The following is an 18,722-nucleotide window of genomic DNA, read 5'->3' as shown; positions in this document are numbered from 1 at the left end:
GAATGAGCAATTTTTAGTTAATTGTGACAAAAGTTGCATTTATTTTGGCATTAGAAGGGGAGTTCAGGGGCAAACAGTATGGAGCCCAGGGGGGGGGGGTACTCCGGCTTGTTAATGACGGGGATGATCAAAGAATTTTTTTGGGTTTGAAATTTTCGATTCCGGGATTTTTTGGGGTTGGAAAATTTGGCAAGTATTTTTTTGGGTGACTTGATTTAGATAGAGGATTTTTTTGGGTATTGAAAACAAACTAAAGTGCCTTGGCACGGCCTTGGCGTATTAATGGTATCATGAATAAACAAAACGAGTGTTCTTTGTGTTATGTTATTGCCCCTCCAGGCAATTTAGGGGTAATTTGACAAGGGATTTTTTTGGGGTTATTTTTGGTCCAGGGATTTTTTTGGGTCCTGAGTTTTGCCTCCATTCGATCATCCCCGTCATTTACAAGCCGGAGTACCCCCCCTGGGGTATGGAGTAAGTATATTTGATTGCGCTTTGCACTCTTATCTCCTTGTTCTTCATGCTTGTGGCCAATCTCCTCTTGTAGCTTGACTGACACTCGCTCATGCTTCATAAATGATGTAGAAAAGCAAGATGGTGTGTAGTCATTGAAAAAATGGGATTTTGTTCAGCTACATTTTTAAACATTTGCAGTAAGCTTTGTTTTGATTTCAGGCCATGGCAATTATCATTACAATGGAAAAACTTAGAGAGATAAGTGAGTAAACCACACACAACAAAACAAAGACTAATAAAAAATTACCTAAAATCATGCAGGTCATCTTCACTAAATGGCACATGGTAACCTTGAATGTAATACCTCTCCTTGTCAACATCTTTCTGCAAGAAGAAAATACAGTCTGTGATATAATTTTCTGACCTTTTTTAAACATCACTTGCTAGCGAAGGCCTCTCTTCCTTGTATTTAATTTGCTGAGCTGTCAGATAAGCAAAAACAAGGAAACGAGACCTCTGCTAGCAGGGAAAAACATCACATTTTTAGGTAACATCTACATTGACTTACACTTTAATAATTAATTTTATTTTCAAAAATAGTATTCTCTTCTCCCCTGCCTTGTTAGAAGGGCTTTCTTCAGCTTGCTTTACGGTAGTTCAGTTTTAGCTCTCCACATAAATCAACATTTCTAAAATCCATGATTACAGTTGAATTCCGATAACTTGGAAATTGAAAAAGGTTTCAGTTATCAGAGTAAAATTATTAGTAGGAAATTGACCTGGAGGGGAATCGAGAAAGGTTCCAGTTAGCGGGAGGTTGGAGATATTGAGGGTTTGAGTTATCACGATTCAACTAGGTATCGGTAATTCTAACTAAATTTGTGTTAATTTTGAATATGCTAGGCTACGCACATTATCAATAGATGTGGGAACTTGCTTGTTAGTCACCAGTCTCTCTCCATCTGTGTCTCCGTCAGTGTCCTCATAACTAGCGCTGTTCTCGTAATCAGAATAACCATCTGACTCGCCAGTTGAACTTCTCTTAATGCTGTCTGCTGACAGTGCGACAGGAGTTGGTTTGGGCTCTACCTCACCACGACGCAATCTGTTCATAAAAATTACAATAGAAAACATTTAAGATGGTTTCCGCACAATTTTCGAGCAATACAGGCAAAAATAAAGTTACCAAAAAGACCTCTTATCATGGCAACAGTTTTAGTACAGCTAACAAAAACCTGCCAAAAATTTAGCACTCAAGCTGACCCCGCGAGAGAAAAATGGATTTGAAGTTGTCTTTATTTCAGTTAAAACGGGCGTTTTGCGCCAGTTCAAAACAAAATGGTGCGTGTTTTATACATTTTTTCGAGGTTTGACTTTAATTTTCTCGAGAATGCTTTAGAATTTAATTGCGGGGTCACTAAGACAAATGAATTTCGATGAGATCTTTTAAATAGTATACAAAATGTTGCCGTGCAATGAGTAGATTTTTGGTACTTAATTTTCGCACTCATTGCTTGAACTTTCAGCGGAATCCGTCTTAAAATAATTTTTGGAGGGGCTTTAATAAAATCGCAAAAAAACGCTAAAATTTAGTCCCGCGAAAATAAGTAACAATAAGGAAATCGCTATGGCCAATCACAAAGGACACAAACAATCCAGTGAACCAATCAAAACCCAAAGCAAATGCATGTAGCAAGTGCAAGGGATAACGTGCACGAGTGAGTCACGATTGGTTTTGGTTTTACTTCTGATTGGTTGAGAAAGTGGCGCGAGTTTTTTAAACCAATCACTAAGCTTAGAAATGCAAAACCAAAGCAAATGCGAATTACTTTTGACACTCAAGTGAAAACCACTCTACTGATCAGTGAAAAAGCAGTCTTCAGATGGTTAGCAAAAAGGAAAGAAAAGAAACAAAAAAACAAACAAACAAACAAATCATAAGAATGGTAAAATTTCAACCTTCGTCTTCTTCTTCGACGTCCTCTTTCACATGGAGGATCATCATCTGACACAGCCAAGGAGAATTTCTTTTTCTGTTTTAAAAATGATACAAAAAAATATTTCCATGAAGAAAAGTTTAATAATATTCTTAGAAAAAATAAAAATAAACTTAATGTTAAGATAAATTACTGCCAGTAAATATATATTAACTTCTTTTCGTAATGGAAACTGTATTGTTTTGATCTCGGATCAAAGCTATTAAATTATTTTCTTGATCATTGCATCAGACTTGGGGTATCAGGTTTCATCAACTCATGCTTGTCTTGTTCGCTTAGCGATGTTGTAATTTCGTACCTCTGCCCCCCACCCGGGATTTCAGTCTCACTAAACAATATTTCAGCCCAAACGTGTGTCTTAATTGATTGAAAGTGGAATAATTGACTTAAATCTGCCAAGGGAACATGTTAAAGCTGCCTAGAAAGGCATGAGATCATTTTACTGCTTCCCTTACAAGTATAACATATATAGTGTCAAGAAGATAGGTGATTGCAATGAAACCATGCACTTGGCCTCAAGATTTGATTGCGATGCTTCAACAAATTCTCTAAACCTCTTTACAAGAAACGCACTGTAATTATCATTATGAGAATTAACATTTTGATCCTCAGTTGAGACTGAACTTACTGCACTTACACCATCCACTATGCTTCTGGTATCAAAAGATGAATGTGCTGGTGTTCTTGTATTAATCTCTAATGCACCATTCTCCAAACTTGTACTGTGGAATGTAAAGAAAAATATAATGTAAAATACGCACTATTAAACAAGACCAGAAAGGGGCCTATTATAATTAAAGTGCAAGGCTCAAAGGAAAGAAAACTGCCTGCTGTATGAAGCATGAAGCGACTGGGAGTATTTCTACTCCCCCCTGGATGGGGTGCTAGTCTATCGCAGGGTTACCCCCCCTGCATTAAATTTGTTGATGCCCATTTATACACCTGGGTGGAGAGAGGCACTATGAGAGTAAAGTGTCTTGCCCAAGAACACAACACTATGACCTCGGCCAGGGCTCAATCTCGGGACGTTCGATCTGCGAGTCCGGCTCACTAACCATAAGGCCACGGCGCCTCCCATTAGCTGTCAAGAGTAGCTATGCTCAAGATGCATCGTTTGGGTACCATTTAGGATTGGCCATTCCGAAATTGCGCAGGGGACTGGGGCAAGTTTTAAATTTTAAGCAATCGATAATCTGGCACCACTTCATGAAAGATCACGGTGAGATTGGTCAATTGACCAAGTTGAGTGCTTTTAGGATGAGCACTTTTGGGGGACGCCATCTCAAAATTAGAGACATTTGTATGGATTTTGAGCCATGTTCCAAGGTCCATAACTTTGTCTCTGTTCATCCTAAAAACAGCAAACTTGGTCAAATTACCAATCTCATCATGATCTTTCATGTGGTGGTGTCAGATTATCGATTGCTAAAAACTTGAAACTCGCCCCAGTTTATGCGCAGCTTCGGAATGGCCAATTAAAGTTGAAAATAATTCGAGTATCTCTGTCACCTCTTATACAGGAACCCATTAAAACACAGCCTGAAGGGTCTAACGGTCTCACAACATCACAAACTGTAACTCACATGGAATTTCCCAGTAAGTTCTTGACTGCGTGAAGACACCTGGTCTTTACTGCATCACTTTCAGAAGTGAAGTAGACTTCAGTCAGGATGATTAAGCCGTCACTGTCAGCCAGGCGACAACGATTAACATATGAATCTTGAACCAAGTTTTGAATTCCTCCAATAGCAAGGAGAAGCATTTCTTCATCTCGTGGAAACCTCTGACAGACATCTGGTGGGGAGAGAAAAAGAGTTTTTTCTATGAAAATGGAGCTACGTGTAGAATCAAGCTGATAATGTTTAATCATACTCCCAGGGGGGTACTCGGGATTTTAAGGGATGGGTCCGATGATTGAAGGATAATTTGGGCTTAAAATTTTCGATTCTGAAATTTGTGTTATATCTTTCCCCTTTCTGAAAATTTAAGGGTCAAATGTTTGGCATAGGATTTTTTGGCAGTTAATTTTTGGTCCAAGGATTTTTTAAGATTTTGTTGGAAGCCCAAGGGATTTTTCTGGGTCATGATTTTTGCCAACATTTGATCATCACCGTCACTTGAAATCCTGAGTATCCTCTCTGGGAACATACCACCCATATGGCCCCACTGATGCAGTCCTATAGAAAAACATATTGCAATGATGAATTGCTGTGAGCTAGTCAATTTAACAGGTATCTTATAGCTGCGAATTACCCGTATAAAATTTAGACCGAAATCTTGCCAATCTTGGCAAGATGCCAAGATCTCAGCAAGATGGACGAGATCTCACCGAGTTCTTTTTAATCTTAGCGAGATCTTCAGCGGCTTGGAGATCTTGGAATTTTTCGCAAAGATTCTCGCCGAGATTTGATAAGATTCTCAGCAAGTTTTTGGCCGGTGGGATCATGGCATCTAACCGAGATCTTGGCAAGATTCTCCAAGATTTATGCCAAGATTCTCGCCGAGATTTGCAAGATCTCTGTAGAATTTTTGTACGGTAAACTAATTTAAACTGACACTTTTCACAGCAGTCACTTTACAACAGCAGTCACTCCTGTCAGTGGGTTACAAATAATGAATTAATGAATTATCAAAATCATCTGAAATTATTAACGTTATATTTACCAAGCAGGACTTGAATGCCACCAAGAAATCCAATCCTGACCCGAGCTTTAGAGTTAAGAGCAAGATTAAGGAGTGCACCCACTGCCTCCTTACAGACATCTCTGTTTGGGATGGTACTCAACTGAAAAAGAAATTCCCAGAACAAAGTTCAAGTAAACAAGCCTGAAATGCAACTATAATGCAACTGTATTAATGGGTACCAGCAACTTAAAGCTGATTTCCAGTCCGTACTGCGCAGACTCGAAGTTTGTTTTCGTTTTTGTTTTGAATTCGTTAAAACGTTACACTTCGGTGACAGCATACATGAAGATTTTTAGTCCGCCATTACAGTTCGTCTGGTTCAAGAAGTTCCGATGAGCTGAAACGTCGGTTTGAAATAGCGTCAAGGTTCCTCTACTCGTTACTATTTGTTCTGCAATGATATCTGGCGTTAATAATGAAGAAAAAGGTAAATAACGCGGAATTTTTAGTTTTGCTTGTAAACATTCCTTCGTGTGGGCACACATAAACATTGCAGCCGAGATTGCGCAGTACGGACTGGAATTCATCTTTAAATGATGGAGGGTAAGCCAACCCTGCAATGAACTAGCATCCCATCCACAGGACTGCAAATAACAATTGGTCACCAAAATTCTCATGTCCAACGAAATCCCAAGTGTGGTCGGACATGATGTCCGGATACTTTTTTGATCGTAAATCATTTAATGGCAACAATGAATAAAAAGTCCAACCACAATTTTGTTTTGTCCGACCAAGATGGTGTCTTAGTAGCACATATGTCCTTTCAAATGAACAAAAATTATTTGCAGCCCTGCATCCAGGGAAGGGGGAGAGGGGTAGAAATACTGCTTATCGCTTCATGCTAGTGACATAACCCTATGTGTACAAATCATTAGACTGCACCACAGTGGTACTAAAGTGGGAAAACCTCTGGGCTTGATGGGCCACCACCCTTGGTGGTAATCAAAGGTCTCTATGAGACTACGACTATTTTGCTATGGTCTATCTGTTGGCTGTCAATTGTGGTATGGAGAAGTGTTTTGCTAAAGGGTGAAAGACGCTTTTCATGTTGTTTAGGAGTGGAAGTCTTGAAAATAACTTAGCTTACCTGAATACTTTACACTTCCACATCACATTCTAAATTAAAACTGAAACCTAGAAGTCAACAACGCGCTGTTTACAAAACTCAACCGCAAATTAAGGAGCCAAAGAAAACCCAATCGAAAACACATTGAATATACTGTAGTACTCGTGTCGCGTATACGCTTATTCCGGCCTACTAAAGCAAACAAACAGTTCAGCGGTTCAATACATTCTTCATATATACCCACACCCCCGGCCCACACCGAAAAGAAATCCCTAGAATTGAGAACGCGAATAAATGATTATTTACTCGTGTTTAGCGAGACTAACGCAATCGATTGTCGCGAATGTGAAAGACTTGTAAAAGTACAAATTTGCGTTCTTAATCGTTTTAGGTTAAATATTAGCGCTCCTTTAGTGTGTTAGACGCTTGTACCAGTTCAAACTTGCGTCCTTACGTTCTTGGTTACATATTAGCGTCGCTTTAGTCTGTGAAAGACTTATACATTGCCTTCAAGTGTTGGCTGACGCTTTGTTCACCCACACCAAAAAGAACTCCCTTGAATTGAGAACGCGAATGATTATTTACTCGTGTTTAGCGTGACTAACGCAATCGATTGTCGCGAAAACAAATCCTTTAGGTTAAATATTAGCGCGACTTATACGTTGCCTTCAAGTGTTGACTGACGCATTGTTCACCCACACCGAAAAGAAATCCCTTGAATTGAGAATGCGAATAAATGATTATTCACTCGTGTTAAGCGTGACTAACGCAATCGATTGTCGCGAAAATATCTGATTTGAGATACTCACGCATAAAAATAATTGTTATATAACGTTTATACATGTGACAAGTCACGTTTTTAACACGAGATAGCAAGTGTTGACGCAATACTAATGAGATACCCTTTCATCACCCACAGCGGCTAATGGAGTTCAAGTCTAATTTCCGGTCCAAAAATATCGCACGTAGACAAAAACAATTGTTATCATGGCGGGTGTTGAGCGCAGGTTGAGCGGAATGAAGTAGAAAGCGAGTTCTTCTAGGTTTTAGAAAATCTCTCAAGAGTTTTGTTCACAAAACATTTAAAGACGAACAAAGGGAGTGTATTCGACGAATAGTTTGTGAAAGAAAAGATAATTTCCGTTCTTAATCATTTTAGGTTAAATATTAGCGCCCGGCTTCAGTGAGTGAGACGCTTGTACTAGTACAACGCTTTAGACTGTGAAACACTGAACCACTCACATTCTCGATTAGTTGTGTCATATCTCATTTGAAATACTCACGCATAAAAATAACTGTTATATAACGTTTATACATGTGACAAGTCACGTTTTTAACACGAGATCGCAATTGTTGACGCAATACTAATGAGAGACCCTTTCATCACCTACAGCGGAATATGTGACAAGTCACGTCTTTAACACGAGATCGGAAGTGTTGACGCAATAATAATAAGAGACCCTTTCATCGCCCACTAAGCGGAAAGAACTCCCTTGAGAAATTAAAACAGTCCCTTGAGAAATTAAAAAAGTCCCTTGAGAGTAGACAAGAATGTTCCAAATTTTGCCCACATCACTCCTAATCTCCTACTTCTGCTTGTAAACAAGCAAAATAGTCGAAAAAAGCAGTGTTACAAACAGTACATTTTATTGACTTTCCTTACTAATAGCATATTTGCACGATGTCGTCATTTGACTACAAATACCAGAATTCATTTCGCCTTTCCTTTGTTATTCAAATTTTGAATTCCCAGTGGGGTTTGAAAAACATGTGCTCTAATTAGAATGACAAAAAAGACAAAGCGGAGGATTCTGGTAGTTGTAGTCAAGTGACGCCATCATGCAAATCGCCTATTAGCATAACAAAGTTATTAACCACAGAGTAGCTTTGTCAAACACAACTCACCTTAATAAGAAAATCCAGACCTTGCTGAGCAGCAACATAGACTCGGTAAGAATTACTCTCTTCAGTCAGATTTCTAAGTGCACCTTAAACACATAGTGGATATTGAATTCAGTGTAATGATGATACAATATTTGCCCTTTTTTCACTTCCATACATGTAAATATCACTGCTAAACATGTTATGGAATTACTGTTCAACTTACAATGACGACTTTGCAATTAATTAAAGGCAATAGCCAAATAATGGTTATTATTTACTATAAATGAAAAAAAGAGCAAATAGGCAAAAGTAAACTAAATTAAACTTGGGGGGGGGGGGGTTATATGGCCTATAGATTGCTAATATTAATCTTGAAGAACTTTTATTAGCAAGAAGCACCACAGGTAGAGAACTGGTTATAAGCAGCTACAGTATAAATGTACTTCGGCTTTATTTACTGAAAAACACACACACACAGGTCACAGAGGTAAATTATGCACTAATTACCAGCAGCATGTTCTAGAATTTCAGCACTTTTGGGTGGTGCTTGAACTCCAGATAAGCAGCACAAGGTAGCCTATAAAGGAATAATCACATATTTTAATCTATAACTTTAAACATCTATCAATATTTCTTTTAATAGCCTCCTTAGAAAAGGGGATTGTGTATTCCATATAGTCACACAGTGGACTACAAGGGAAAGCTCTCCCAATAGTGGTAGCATAGGATTTCACAAGTTGAAGTAAAAGAAAAGGCAAGAAACTGTCATTTATGTATTGTTTTATAAGGACCTTTTATTAAGTTTATTACAAGAGTTTAAAAAACATGACACGTTGACCTCACCCAGACCTGACCTCTTAAACCAGCCAGATGGAAAGCAGTTAACATTAGGCCCAGGTGGGGGAGGGCAGGGGGGTACTAAATTAAATTATTTTCCAAAGTAGCACCCTGTTTTAGAAAATTGCATTCAAAATGATACCCAATCGTAAAAACAGGGCAATTTTTTTACATCCTGTTTTGGCTGTTGATAATTTGAGATATTGTCTATTTGAAATATCACGCCCCATTCTTGGAATCGTCTCCAAAATCTAGATCTAGATCGAAAGCTCAAAATCATGACCCCATTAACCAGCACATAACTGCTAAGATATTTTGGGGCAGTACCCCGCCCCACCCCGGAACATTAGGCTACAAAGCCTTCACATTTATTTTATTATTTAATAAATTAAGTTTGTACTAACAACAACAAGTTATAACATTAGTACCTGTGTTGGAATGCCCAGGAGATGCTCTGGTAAAACATACAAGCAAGTAGCAGAGACACTTTTTGTAAAACCATTGTCTATAGCAAAGACCTTTACTGTTAGACTTCCATCACTGCCAGGATCTGCTGAAAGAACTTGAGCTCTGTAGGAGTCTTTGTGACCCCCAATCATTTCTGATACACAAACAAATGTCCCAGGTTCTGGTATGGAATTCAGAGGAATCTGTTCCTAAAAATACAAATTAAAGAAAGACAAGATCTCACTAAATTGATGGAATTTAAATGATGTGATAAAAAATATAATTATTTTCACTGCATTCTAGAAAAGTGAGTATTTAAGCCTTTGAGGGCTTTGATCACTGATACATGTAGTTAAGTTGACAATCAGTTGTTATGATAGTTTCCACTGACCATTCACGCAATTAAGGTAAAAATAAAGTTACTAGCAGCGTGGTGACACCTGTACATGTACTTTGAATACAGACTGTAAACAATTATTGGATGAGGTTTTTGTGATAACCAGAATAATCAAGGTCGAAGTAAGTGTTATCAGCCGAAGCCGAAGGCTGAGGCTGAAAACACTTACTGAGACCTTGATTATTCCGAATATCACATAAACCGAATCTAATAATTGTTTTATTATACATTGTTTTTCTGAAAAAGGAAGAAATGACAAACGATTTCAACCTGTTTCAAAACTTGTGCTAATTCCGGCTGGTCGTCCTACTAAATCGTGGAATAGCTCCTTCCCAATTCTTGTTAGTCATTTTGTGTTTTCTGAGACTTTATTGTCCAGCAATTTTTGAACTTTGGTCAAACTATTTCTCGGTTGAAGAAGTGAATTGACGAACTATGAATTTCCTTCGCCGCCAGATGCCTGACACATTGCCCTTGGAAATCATGCATTGCGCGCGCAACCTACAGATTAGTGAATAATCTGCTAGCAGATTATTCACTAATCTGTAGGTTGTGCGGGGTTATGCGGATTCCCAGAATTAGCTGTAGGCTCTTAGCCAATGAGAAGACAGCTAGTGACTACAATGTATAATAAAAGAACTTATCAGACCCATGAGATACATGTAAAATCGAATTTGAAGTTATCTCTATTTTAATTAAAACAGACTTCCTGTCAGTTTAAAATAAAATAACATGGCATTGCATTTTATCCAACATTTTTTTGAGGTTTGACAGTAACTTTTCCAAGAAATTATGCTTGATAATTTAATTGTGGGCTTACTTAGAGAAACAAATTAAAGGGAGATGTTTCAAATATTATTTTAAATGTTACTGTCCTATTGGTTTTTTTAGAAATTAATTTTTGCACTTGTTGTTCAAACTTTTAGCAGAATTTATCTTATATCTTTACAAGTGCTTCATTGTTTACCTGTGATAAAAGTTCTTTATTTATTGCTTCCATTCTTTCAATCACCAGCTTCCCTCCGACATGAGCCCAGAAGTGACAGGCATCAATCACTTCTGTCACATAAACATCGACCCACCTAAAATCTCTATCCTGAAAAAGTAAAATAATTGCTTATAAACAAAAAATTACTAACAGTAACTGTTCAACCCTCCAAGTTAACTTTTTTCCTTAGTGACCATTTGGCAACAAACTATTAAGGTGAAGTTGCCAATGGAAAATTTTAGTTTTCACAATATGAAATTATAAGTAAATATAATGTGATTTTCTTGCAAGTTTGGTTCTTTGCATTTACATTTTGTTTCAGTAACCAATCAGTTTAATTAGCAGAAGAACTAATTTTTAAAGTGAATCCATACCATTCAGAATATTTTCAGTTCAGTTAATAGTCTGATCAAGCTCTGAAGTAGTCTTTTTGTAGTCGGCAGGCTGGCAAGTGGTTCTACAATTTCATCGCCAGCTCCAAAATTCTAGTCGCCATGGCAACTAGAACTTTGGTTTTAACTTGGAGGGTTGCTGTACATAGGTTAATATTGAGGGAATCACAAATAAAACTATTATATTGCATACCTTGGGATTGACATATTTTTCTTTATCCTCTGATGAGCTGTCTGTTTGGTTGACAGCAATATCTGGCCACATCAACTGGCTCTTAATCAACTCGTCGCTGATTCTAACATCCTGATACTCAACTGTTGTGTCATATAAATCAACACTGTACAGTCTGTGCACTTGAGTCAAACCACTCACAAGACCTGCAGATAGAAATTACAATAATTAGTCAAGAATTATTTCTGTACTCCTCTATCTGGCTTCCTGCACCTATCACCACTGACTCCCAGTCTTAATAACCAAATAAGTTAATAATTTAATTTATGGAGATAAATTTTTGCTTTTTCTCGAGCTTCCCACCAACCTCATTCCCAGGGTCTCTCTCTCCCCTCTTGGGGGTGGGGAGAGAGAGACCCTGGGAACAAGGTTGGCTTCCCACCACCTTAGGAATCCCACTTCCTGTTGCTTCCCCCCCTCCCCTGCCCCAATACTCCTCCCATAATTTAAGAACATATCAATGTTGTAGGTCATAGTGGTTTTTAGATTAAATCTTTTTCAACCTGAAGATAACACTTTTACAATTGCTCCAGATTTCCTTTTAATGAATTCAAATTGTTATGTGTCATTGTTAGAGTGCTGTTAACTGGTTGCCTGGCTCCACTAGCCCCTATGGTTATTCCAGGCAGCCAGTACCCTTACTTTATTTCACTTCCTCCTTGTATTAATCTTTTCGTGTGAGTGCAAGAGTACATTAAAGGGTGTTGCTGTTGTTTTTGAGTGTTGTCTTCATGTTGAAACATATTAATAATAATAATAATAATAATCATTTGTATAGCGCCCTTTCCATACGTTCAAGGGCGCTTGACAATGTTAAAAAAGTAAGATAACAAAATAAGATAACACAGATATTTAGAAACAATTTAAATCCAAAAACCAATTTGACCTACAACAAAATAACACTGTAATTTGTAGTTTGACCTGTTGGCCTAAGACCTGATTGCTAACTTGTCTAATGAAAGCAATATTATGCAGTGCTCGTCATATATGGAATAGCTTTTCAGTACATGGAAAAGAGACTGAAAAAATTACGACTTATTGCAATTTGCTTCTCACCAGTTCTAACCAACTTGACTGCATTTTCTCTGATATCTTCCAGAGTCATTTCTTTTACTTTTCCAACCAGTTTTTTCTTATAGGTCAAGTCCTGAAGAAGCTTGCTTGCATCACTCGAGTGCTCACTTGTTGACTGGCAGCAGTTGGTATGACAACCCTCAGGATTGAGCACGTCACACAATCTGACAAGGTGTTTGATTGCGCCAGCTGTGACCATTTCTGCTTGACATGATGGATTCTGAAAGCTGATGATCTGAAGAACTGCTGCAGCTTGTTCATGAGCAAGCAATCTCCAATATGCGTCTTCTGAAGTGGCTATAAGATGACAGAATTAAATACTAATCAGACAATGCAAAATACATACAGTAGAACCCCGGTAACTCGAACTTGGATAACTCGAACAACCCCGCTATCTCGAACTAACTTCCATTTCCCTTGGATTTGACTCCATTTTTCAGTCATTTTTACTCGGTTAACTCGAACTCGGTTAACTCGAAAACCCTGCTAACTCGAACTAAATTTTGTTTCCCTTGAACAAAATGTGGGTCAAATTTACCCTGATAACTCAAATTTCGGTTCTTGCAACTCACCATGGTTGTCTGTTGATTAAAGCAACGAACTGATCAAGTATTTTGACAGCCATTTTCCACTCTTATCATAAGAATGTATGGTCGTGTTAGAGTTTCTGACAAGATAAGTTCAATATGCACTGTACTGTATACTAAAGTGCTGAAAATCATTAAACTATCAACTATTAACTTGGTAAATTAAATATTCAATCGACCCTGATAACTCGAAACCCCGATAACTCGAACTGTTTTTCGTTTCCCTTCAGAGTTCGAGTTACCGGGGTTCTACTGTAGATCCAAAGCTGTGCTCCTAGAATAATTGCAGGGTGCCCAAAGGCCCTTCTGCACATATAAGTAAGCTTGGGTGCCTGGAGCTCTTAACAATTTTTTATGATAGCGAAGTTATACAAGTTGCTCAAAGACAAAAGTAAGTTGACCACCTGTGGTATCCAGGCTCTGCTAGAGCACAGCTTTATAGATCTTAATAACCAAGAGCGAGGGCCCTAGTAGGAGAATTGACAGTACGGTCTGAGTGCAGGGAGGTCCGTACAGAAAAGAAGAGGGCAGACATTCTTCCAGTATGGTCCTGGACAAGCTTGGTCAATAAAATTTTTATTTCACAGCTGAAAAAGATTTTTATCACTTAAGTGGAAAGCAGAAGGGGGATATGAGACAAGGAATTCTGACCTTGCTAGGACCCACTGGGAGTTTCAGCTGGAAAAAAATTCCCTAACATTGTAATTTTATAAACAAATAAAAAGTATGAAAGGATCGTTCATGCGAGTCAAGTTAATTTTTTTACTGAATGGAACAAATTTGTGCAGGATTATGCTGGACAATACCTAGTCCAAAGCTTAGAAATTATTGGACCGGCAGCGGAGCAATCCGATTACCGGTAGATTATTTAAATTATATATTCATTAAATATAAGCAGTGACCTGCATCATCTGATACTGCCTCAGGATCGCAGAGCTTCAGTAGAGGGGAAATTCCTCCACGTCCAACTATCTTGGCCTTGACTTTGGCATTGCCATGAGCAAGAATTCTGAGAGCAGCTGCACAGTATGCACCAAGGCTCCATGGAATGCTCTTTACATCACACAAACCTGAGACCATCAAAAAAATAATAAAAAAATCTTCTCCCCTAGAACACTGTCAGTGTCCTCAAACATTTTTTTGAAGACAAACAGATATCACACCTCTCCTCCTTTCTCCATAACATCCTCATTTTATCCACCATGTGTACTACCCGTGTTGGATCCCTGAGGTGTGAGGAAAAAAAAACTCCCTCCCATTATCAACAATGCTTATACAGTGCTGAAGATTCCCAAGAAGGACAAAAACAGCTGTAAATTGATAGTCAAAGCTAGGGGACTCCCATATGAGAAGGGGTGGAATGCTTGTTGGGAAATTAGAATTACACCCCTAAAGGGGAACAAATCTGGGCATAGCTCAAAGCTATTTGGGCCGCTGAAAGATATTATCAAGCCTACACAATAATAATATTGGTCTTTCCTGGCAACACAGTATGACAGCCTTTGATATTTCTTCACATGCAGCCCTAAACGAGGCTCAAAATATTGGTGTTCATTCAATCAATGAATCAATCAATCAATCAATCAAACTTTATTTATTGAGGGTGACACGTACATGTAATAGTTTTTCAAATAAGGGTGTTCTGCTGGAGCACCCTTAACGAGACCAAAATCTGTAACTTACACCCCCAAGTGAGACAAGGAGCATCCCCGTCCCTTTCATAAGGGGCACCCCAGGGGGAGGTAGGGGGGTGGTGGTGGTCAAAGTTTCAGAAAGCTCATGCAGAATTTTGCAAAAGGTAGCGCTTTCTTTACATGCTCAGAGATTCTTCAATCAATAATGACGCAAAAGTTAACTCTAAAAATGCACTACGTTTAAATAGAATTCATTTGCTCAGCACGTGTTTATAGCGAACAATGGACTACACATAAACACTTCAGACAAACACTTCACATGTATCTTAATCATAACAGCTGCTTTTATCAAAACACTCCAAATATCAACCCATAACAAGCTTTAAATCTTGTTTATACGTAACCACTCACCAATTATAAGCTCTATAGATCCTTCGTCCACAAATTCTTTCCTCTTTTCAGGGTGTTTCAACGATTCATCGATGATAGCTTTCAAGGCTTCAATCGTGTCACGATAGTCTTGATTTGAAGGCGGCATGCTAATAAAATCTCAACTCCAATAATTATTTCAACTTCTATGCTGATAGCAACTGCTGAGAGATATACGGATGCAAATCGGGCAAAAATCATAAAATTATACGTTAAAAACACATCTGAAGACAACTTCGTTTCAAAACGCGGTTCTTTCGCGCGAGTGAAAACCCTCGTGCCGCGCACATCCCAGAATTCCTAGCGAGCCCCATTCCTTCTCTCTTTCTCTCTCTCGCTCGTCACAGAAGGTGTAGAGTTCTCGCACGGAGCTAAGGCCTTGCATCCGTTTTAATCGTTTCATCAAGGCAACCTACATCAATATTTCTTGGCGAAATAGAAACAAAAGAAACTAAACAAGAAAATGGCATCAACTTCTGAGCTTGCTTGCGTGTACAGCGCTCTTATTCTCCACGACGATGGCGTCGCCATTACGGTAAGTGACAAAAATCAACATGGCGGAATTGTCCTGAGAAAGTTACATTGATTGTATTATTTTATGTGGCTATGATGATATACACCTCTGACATATGATCATAAAAGGTGATTCCACTTTTAAAATTCTGAGCCGCATGTATATTTAAAGATAACCTAAAGTTTTTAAGTGAGAAAATCATCAAAGAATCTCCACGTGTTAGCTTGTAAGTTTAACTTGTGTGAGTAAATTCCGAGGATCTGTGAAGTTTTAGAAATAGGGTTAACATATGGAGGCCACACACCCGTAAAAGTGATGCAAATTTTTTGGAGATCAGAAGAAAGCCGTAGAAATGAGTGTCTGATATGGGGAATTTAAAATTTATTGACAAAGGACTGGAAAAAAGAAATTTGATTTTAGGTTGCTGGAGATTTTGATAATGTGAGTCAATCTATAACCGATAATTGATAATAATCAGTGCCAAAACTGCCAATGAATATCAATCAAAGCCGAACTATTACAATTTTTTCTGAGTTTGATTGTATGTCATTTGATAACAATGGACGAATAATACCAGTTGGTATCAATTGATTTCTGGTAACAATTTCTATCGATTGAGTATGCCTGGAAGAGACTGGTCACTGAGCAGTATAAAATTATTTTTCTACAGTCAACTCTCTAGACACCGTCAGGACCCAATCCAACTGTCCATTTTAGAGAGGTGTCTGTCTTATAATGAGTTTGGTGACAGTAAAATAACTGCAAAACGGCAGGGACGGAACCAACACCAGGTGTCTGTCTTAAAGAGGTGTCTGATAAGAGAGAGTTGACTGTAGTCAGAAAACTTTGTTTTAGCCATGGGTGGTATCCAGTTGTTTCTATTTTATCAGGCACATTTTTCAAGATAAACCATCAGTGACATATCGTTTCCTTTATATTTCCCAGGCAGATAAGATCGAAAAGCTGATAAAGGCTGCCAAAGTTGAAGTTGAACCTTTCTGGCCAGGCCTTTTTGCCAAAGCCCTTGAGGGACACAGCCTAGACACCCTTATCCAGAGCGCTGGAGCTCCTGGCGCTGGTGGTGCTGCGCCAGCTGCAGGAGGTGCCCCTGCTGCCGGTGGTGAGGCTGAGGCTAAGCAGGAAGAGAAGAAGGAGGAAAAGAAAGAGGAGGAGGATGAAGAGTCGGATGATGACATGGGATTTGGTGAGTTGACAAACTTTGTACACTCGTGTATAAAAAATCTGTTTTACCATTTTGAAGGCTCATGCCAGTTAGGGTGGTTTTGAAATACAGTCAACTCTCTCTTAAGTTAACAAACACCTCTGTAAGATGGACACCTGGTGTTGGTCCCATCCCTGCCATTTTTTAGTCATTTTACTGTAACTAAACTCCCTATAAGAGGAACACCTCTCTAAGACAGACAGTTGGAGCCGGTCCTAACTGAGTCAATTTAGAGAGTTGTTTGAAATAGGAAAAAACAGTTCTACTGTTTTAAGGGTTGTTCATGCCAACATCCAGAGCAGTTTTTGATTGATTGCCAGAAGTAGTTATATTTGCTATGTTCTTCCATTTAATTAATAATCTAAAATTCAAAATTGGAATATATAAGTGAGGAGGGAGACAAGTCAGAGAAAGTCTTTGGGAAAATGAGACCTGTCAGCAGATAAACAGAAAGTTATCTAAGGCTCTAACTTTGGCACTTGATGTTGAGAGTTGTGCCAAAAAAGGCTGTCTCAACTCTGGGTCTAATGTAAATACAGAAGAATTCAGAGACATTGAAATATTATGGGTAGCGAAGCCCTGCAATGTTTTATTGTTTTGTGGAGCATTTATTCTGACCTGTGATTTTTCTTCCTTGCAGGATTGTTTGACTAAGAGGACACTGTTATCGCAGCATAAGAAAAAGTTAAAATAAAACATACAACAAAAACAGTTCATGGTGTGGTTCTTGGTTTATTTTCAATCGTTTTTGAAAAGGTGGATAAATTATGCTATCTACTGGAAAATCACCATCCAGTTAACAAACTATGCACTGAAAAAAAAAAAAAGGTCAGCTTCGAGCCAAGTGGCGCATACTGCCGGAGCTTATCCCGGTTTCCTTAGCATTAAGCAGCTAGGAGTATTTCTACTCCCCCCTGGATGGGATGCTAGTCCATCGCAGGGAACCCCCCAGCATTATTTCGCCGGTACCCATTTATACACCTGGGTGGAGAGAGGCACTATGAGAGTAAAGTGTCTTGCCCAAGAACACAACACAGTGACCCCGGCCAGGGCTCGAACCCGGAACGCTCGCTCTGGAGTCCGGCACGCTAACCATTAGGCCACCGCGCCACCCATAGTTAACAAACTATGCACTGGATAGTGATTTATCCAGGCAGTCTGTGGATAGTGTTATCATTGTTCATCAACTGTGCCCATAATTTTTGCAGTGATCTATTGTTGAGAAAATGTAAAACCCATACAAGGTGTAAGAATTATGTCTGAAATGATCCTTTTTCCCCAGTAAGAAAGTGCGAGATCTAAAGTCAGTGTCAAGCCTAGTGGCCCATACAGTCTGAAGCTTAAGGTCGCGGGGGATACCTATGCATGAATAAATTCATGAAGCGAAATTTTGCTTGACCTGCATCTTTTAAAACGCTTATTTCTCGGCTGTTATGGGTGCGATTTAGCTCAAATTTTACAGAGACATAAAGAAATGATGAACGATTATGAATGTAATCTTTTATTTGGCAGATTGCACTTAACAGCGATGTTATAGCCACGTTACTGCCAAATTGGGAAGAACATGATTTTGTGGCAGAGTTTGCGGAACGAGTATGAGACAGCACACTGTGATCTTGTCAAAGACCAATCAGTCAATACCTCTAGTGTGTCATAACAGAAGCGGATTTTTTAATTTAAAGTTTGCCAGGAAGTTATGGAGGTTTAAATGAGCAAATTTGAATTTAATGCCTTCTACCTCTTACTAAAACCGCTCTTTTAAAATTCCGCTTCTGTTATGACACACTACAGAATTCATAGTTTACCTATCTGCAGTGACAAGTAATGAAGTTTTGTATCCGCGCTGTATTCTCTGCCACAAAATTGTCGGAAAAGTCCAAA

General features: G+C 38.6%; 2 protein-coding genes across 3 annotated transcripts in view; one reads left to right on the top strand and one right to left on the bottom strand.

Annotated features, from left to right (window-relative positions):
• LOC144664652 (uncharacterized) overlaps positions 1–15,381 on the bottom strand; it is a 21,936-nt gene extending 6,555 nt beyond the window's left edge. The window contains exons 1-14 of one of the 2 annotated variants that reach the window (XM_078525823.1): positions 15,088–15,381; positions 13,945–14,112; positions 12,438–12,752; positions 11,343–11,527; positions 10,737–10,865; positions 9,354–9,581; positions 8,596–8,665; positions 8,110–8,192; positions 5,118–5,238; positions 4,037–4,247; positions 3,082–3,175; positions 2,416–2,489; positions 1,369–1,561; positions 764–840 (exon numbers count right to left, since the gene is read on the bottom strand). In XM_078525823.1, coding sequence (XP_078381949.1) covers positions 764–840; positions 1,369–1,561; positions 2,416–2,489; positions 3,082–3,175; positions 4,037–4,247; positions 5,118–5,238; positions 8,110–8,192; positions 8,596–8,665; positions 9,354–9,581; positions 10,737–10,865; positions 11,343–11,527; positions 12,438–12,752; positions 13,945–14,112; positions 15,088–15,214 — 2,075 coding nt within the window. In that variant the 5' untranslated portion in view covers positions 15,215–15,381. The remainder of the gene's footprint in view (positions 1–763; positions 841–1,368; positions 1,562–2,415; positions 2,490–3,081; positions 3,176–4,036; positions 4,248–5,117; positions 5,239–8,109; positions 8,193–8,595; positions 8,666–9,353; positions 9,582–10,736; positions 10,866–11,342; positions 11,528–12,437; positions 12,753–13,944; positions 14,113–15,087) is intronic. The other variant, XM_078525824.1, reaches the window with a different exon arrangement.
• Positions 15,382–15,425: 44 nt separating this feature from the next.
• LOC144664830 (large ribosomal subunit protein P1-like) lies at positions 15,426–17,552 on the top strand. Its single transcript, XM_078526055.1, has 3 exons — positions 15,426–15,640; positions 16,565–16,823; positions 17,482–17,552. The coding sequence occupies exons 1-3, from the start codon at positions 15,569–15,571 to the stop codon at positions 17,493–17,495; spliced, it is 345 nt and encodes a 114-aa protein (XP_078382181.1). The 5' UTR covers positions 15,426–15,568; the 3' UTR covers positions 17,496–17,552.
• The last annotated feature ends 1,170 nt before the right edge of the window (positions 17,553–18,722 follow it).

Source organism: Oculina patagonica, chromosome 9, assembly GCF_052425735.1.
Source record: "Oculina patagonica isolate OP01 chromosome 9, crgOcupat, whole genome shotgun sequence".
NCBI classification, from domain to species: domain Eukaryota; kingdom Metazoa; phylum Cnidaria; class Anthozoa; order Scleractinia; family Oculinidae; genus Oculina; species Oculina patagonica.
The sequence above is the reverse complement of the archived record's forward strand: the minus strand, read 5'-3'. Positions and strand labels throughout refer to the sequence as shown.

Bases quoted from the DNA above. Each gene is read 5' to 3' on its own strand.
- LOC144664830 (XM_078526055.1), top strand. From the start codon at position 15,569: ATGGCATCAACTTCTGAGCTTGCTTGCGTGTACAGCGCTCTTATTCTC. The intron at 15,641-16,564 runs GTAAGTGACAAA...TATATTTCCCAG, and splicing joins ACGATGGCGTCGCCATTACG to GCAGATAAGATCGAAAAGCT.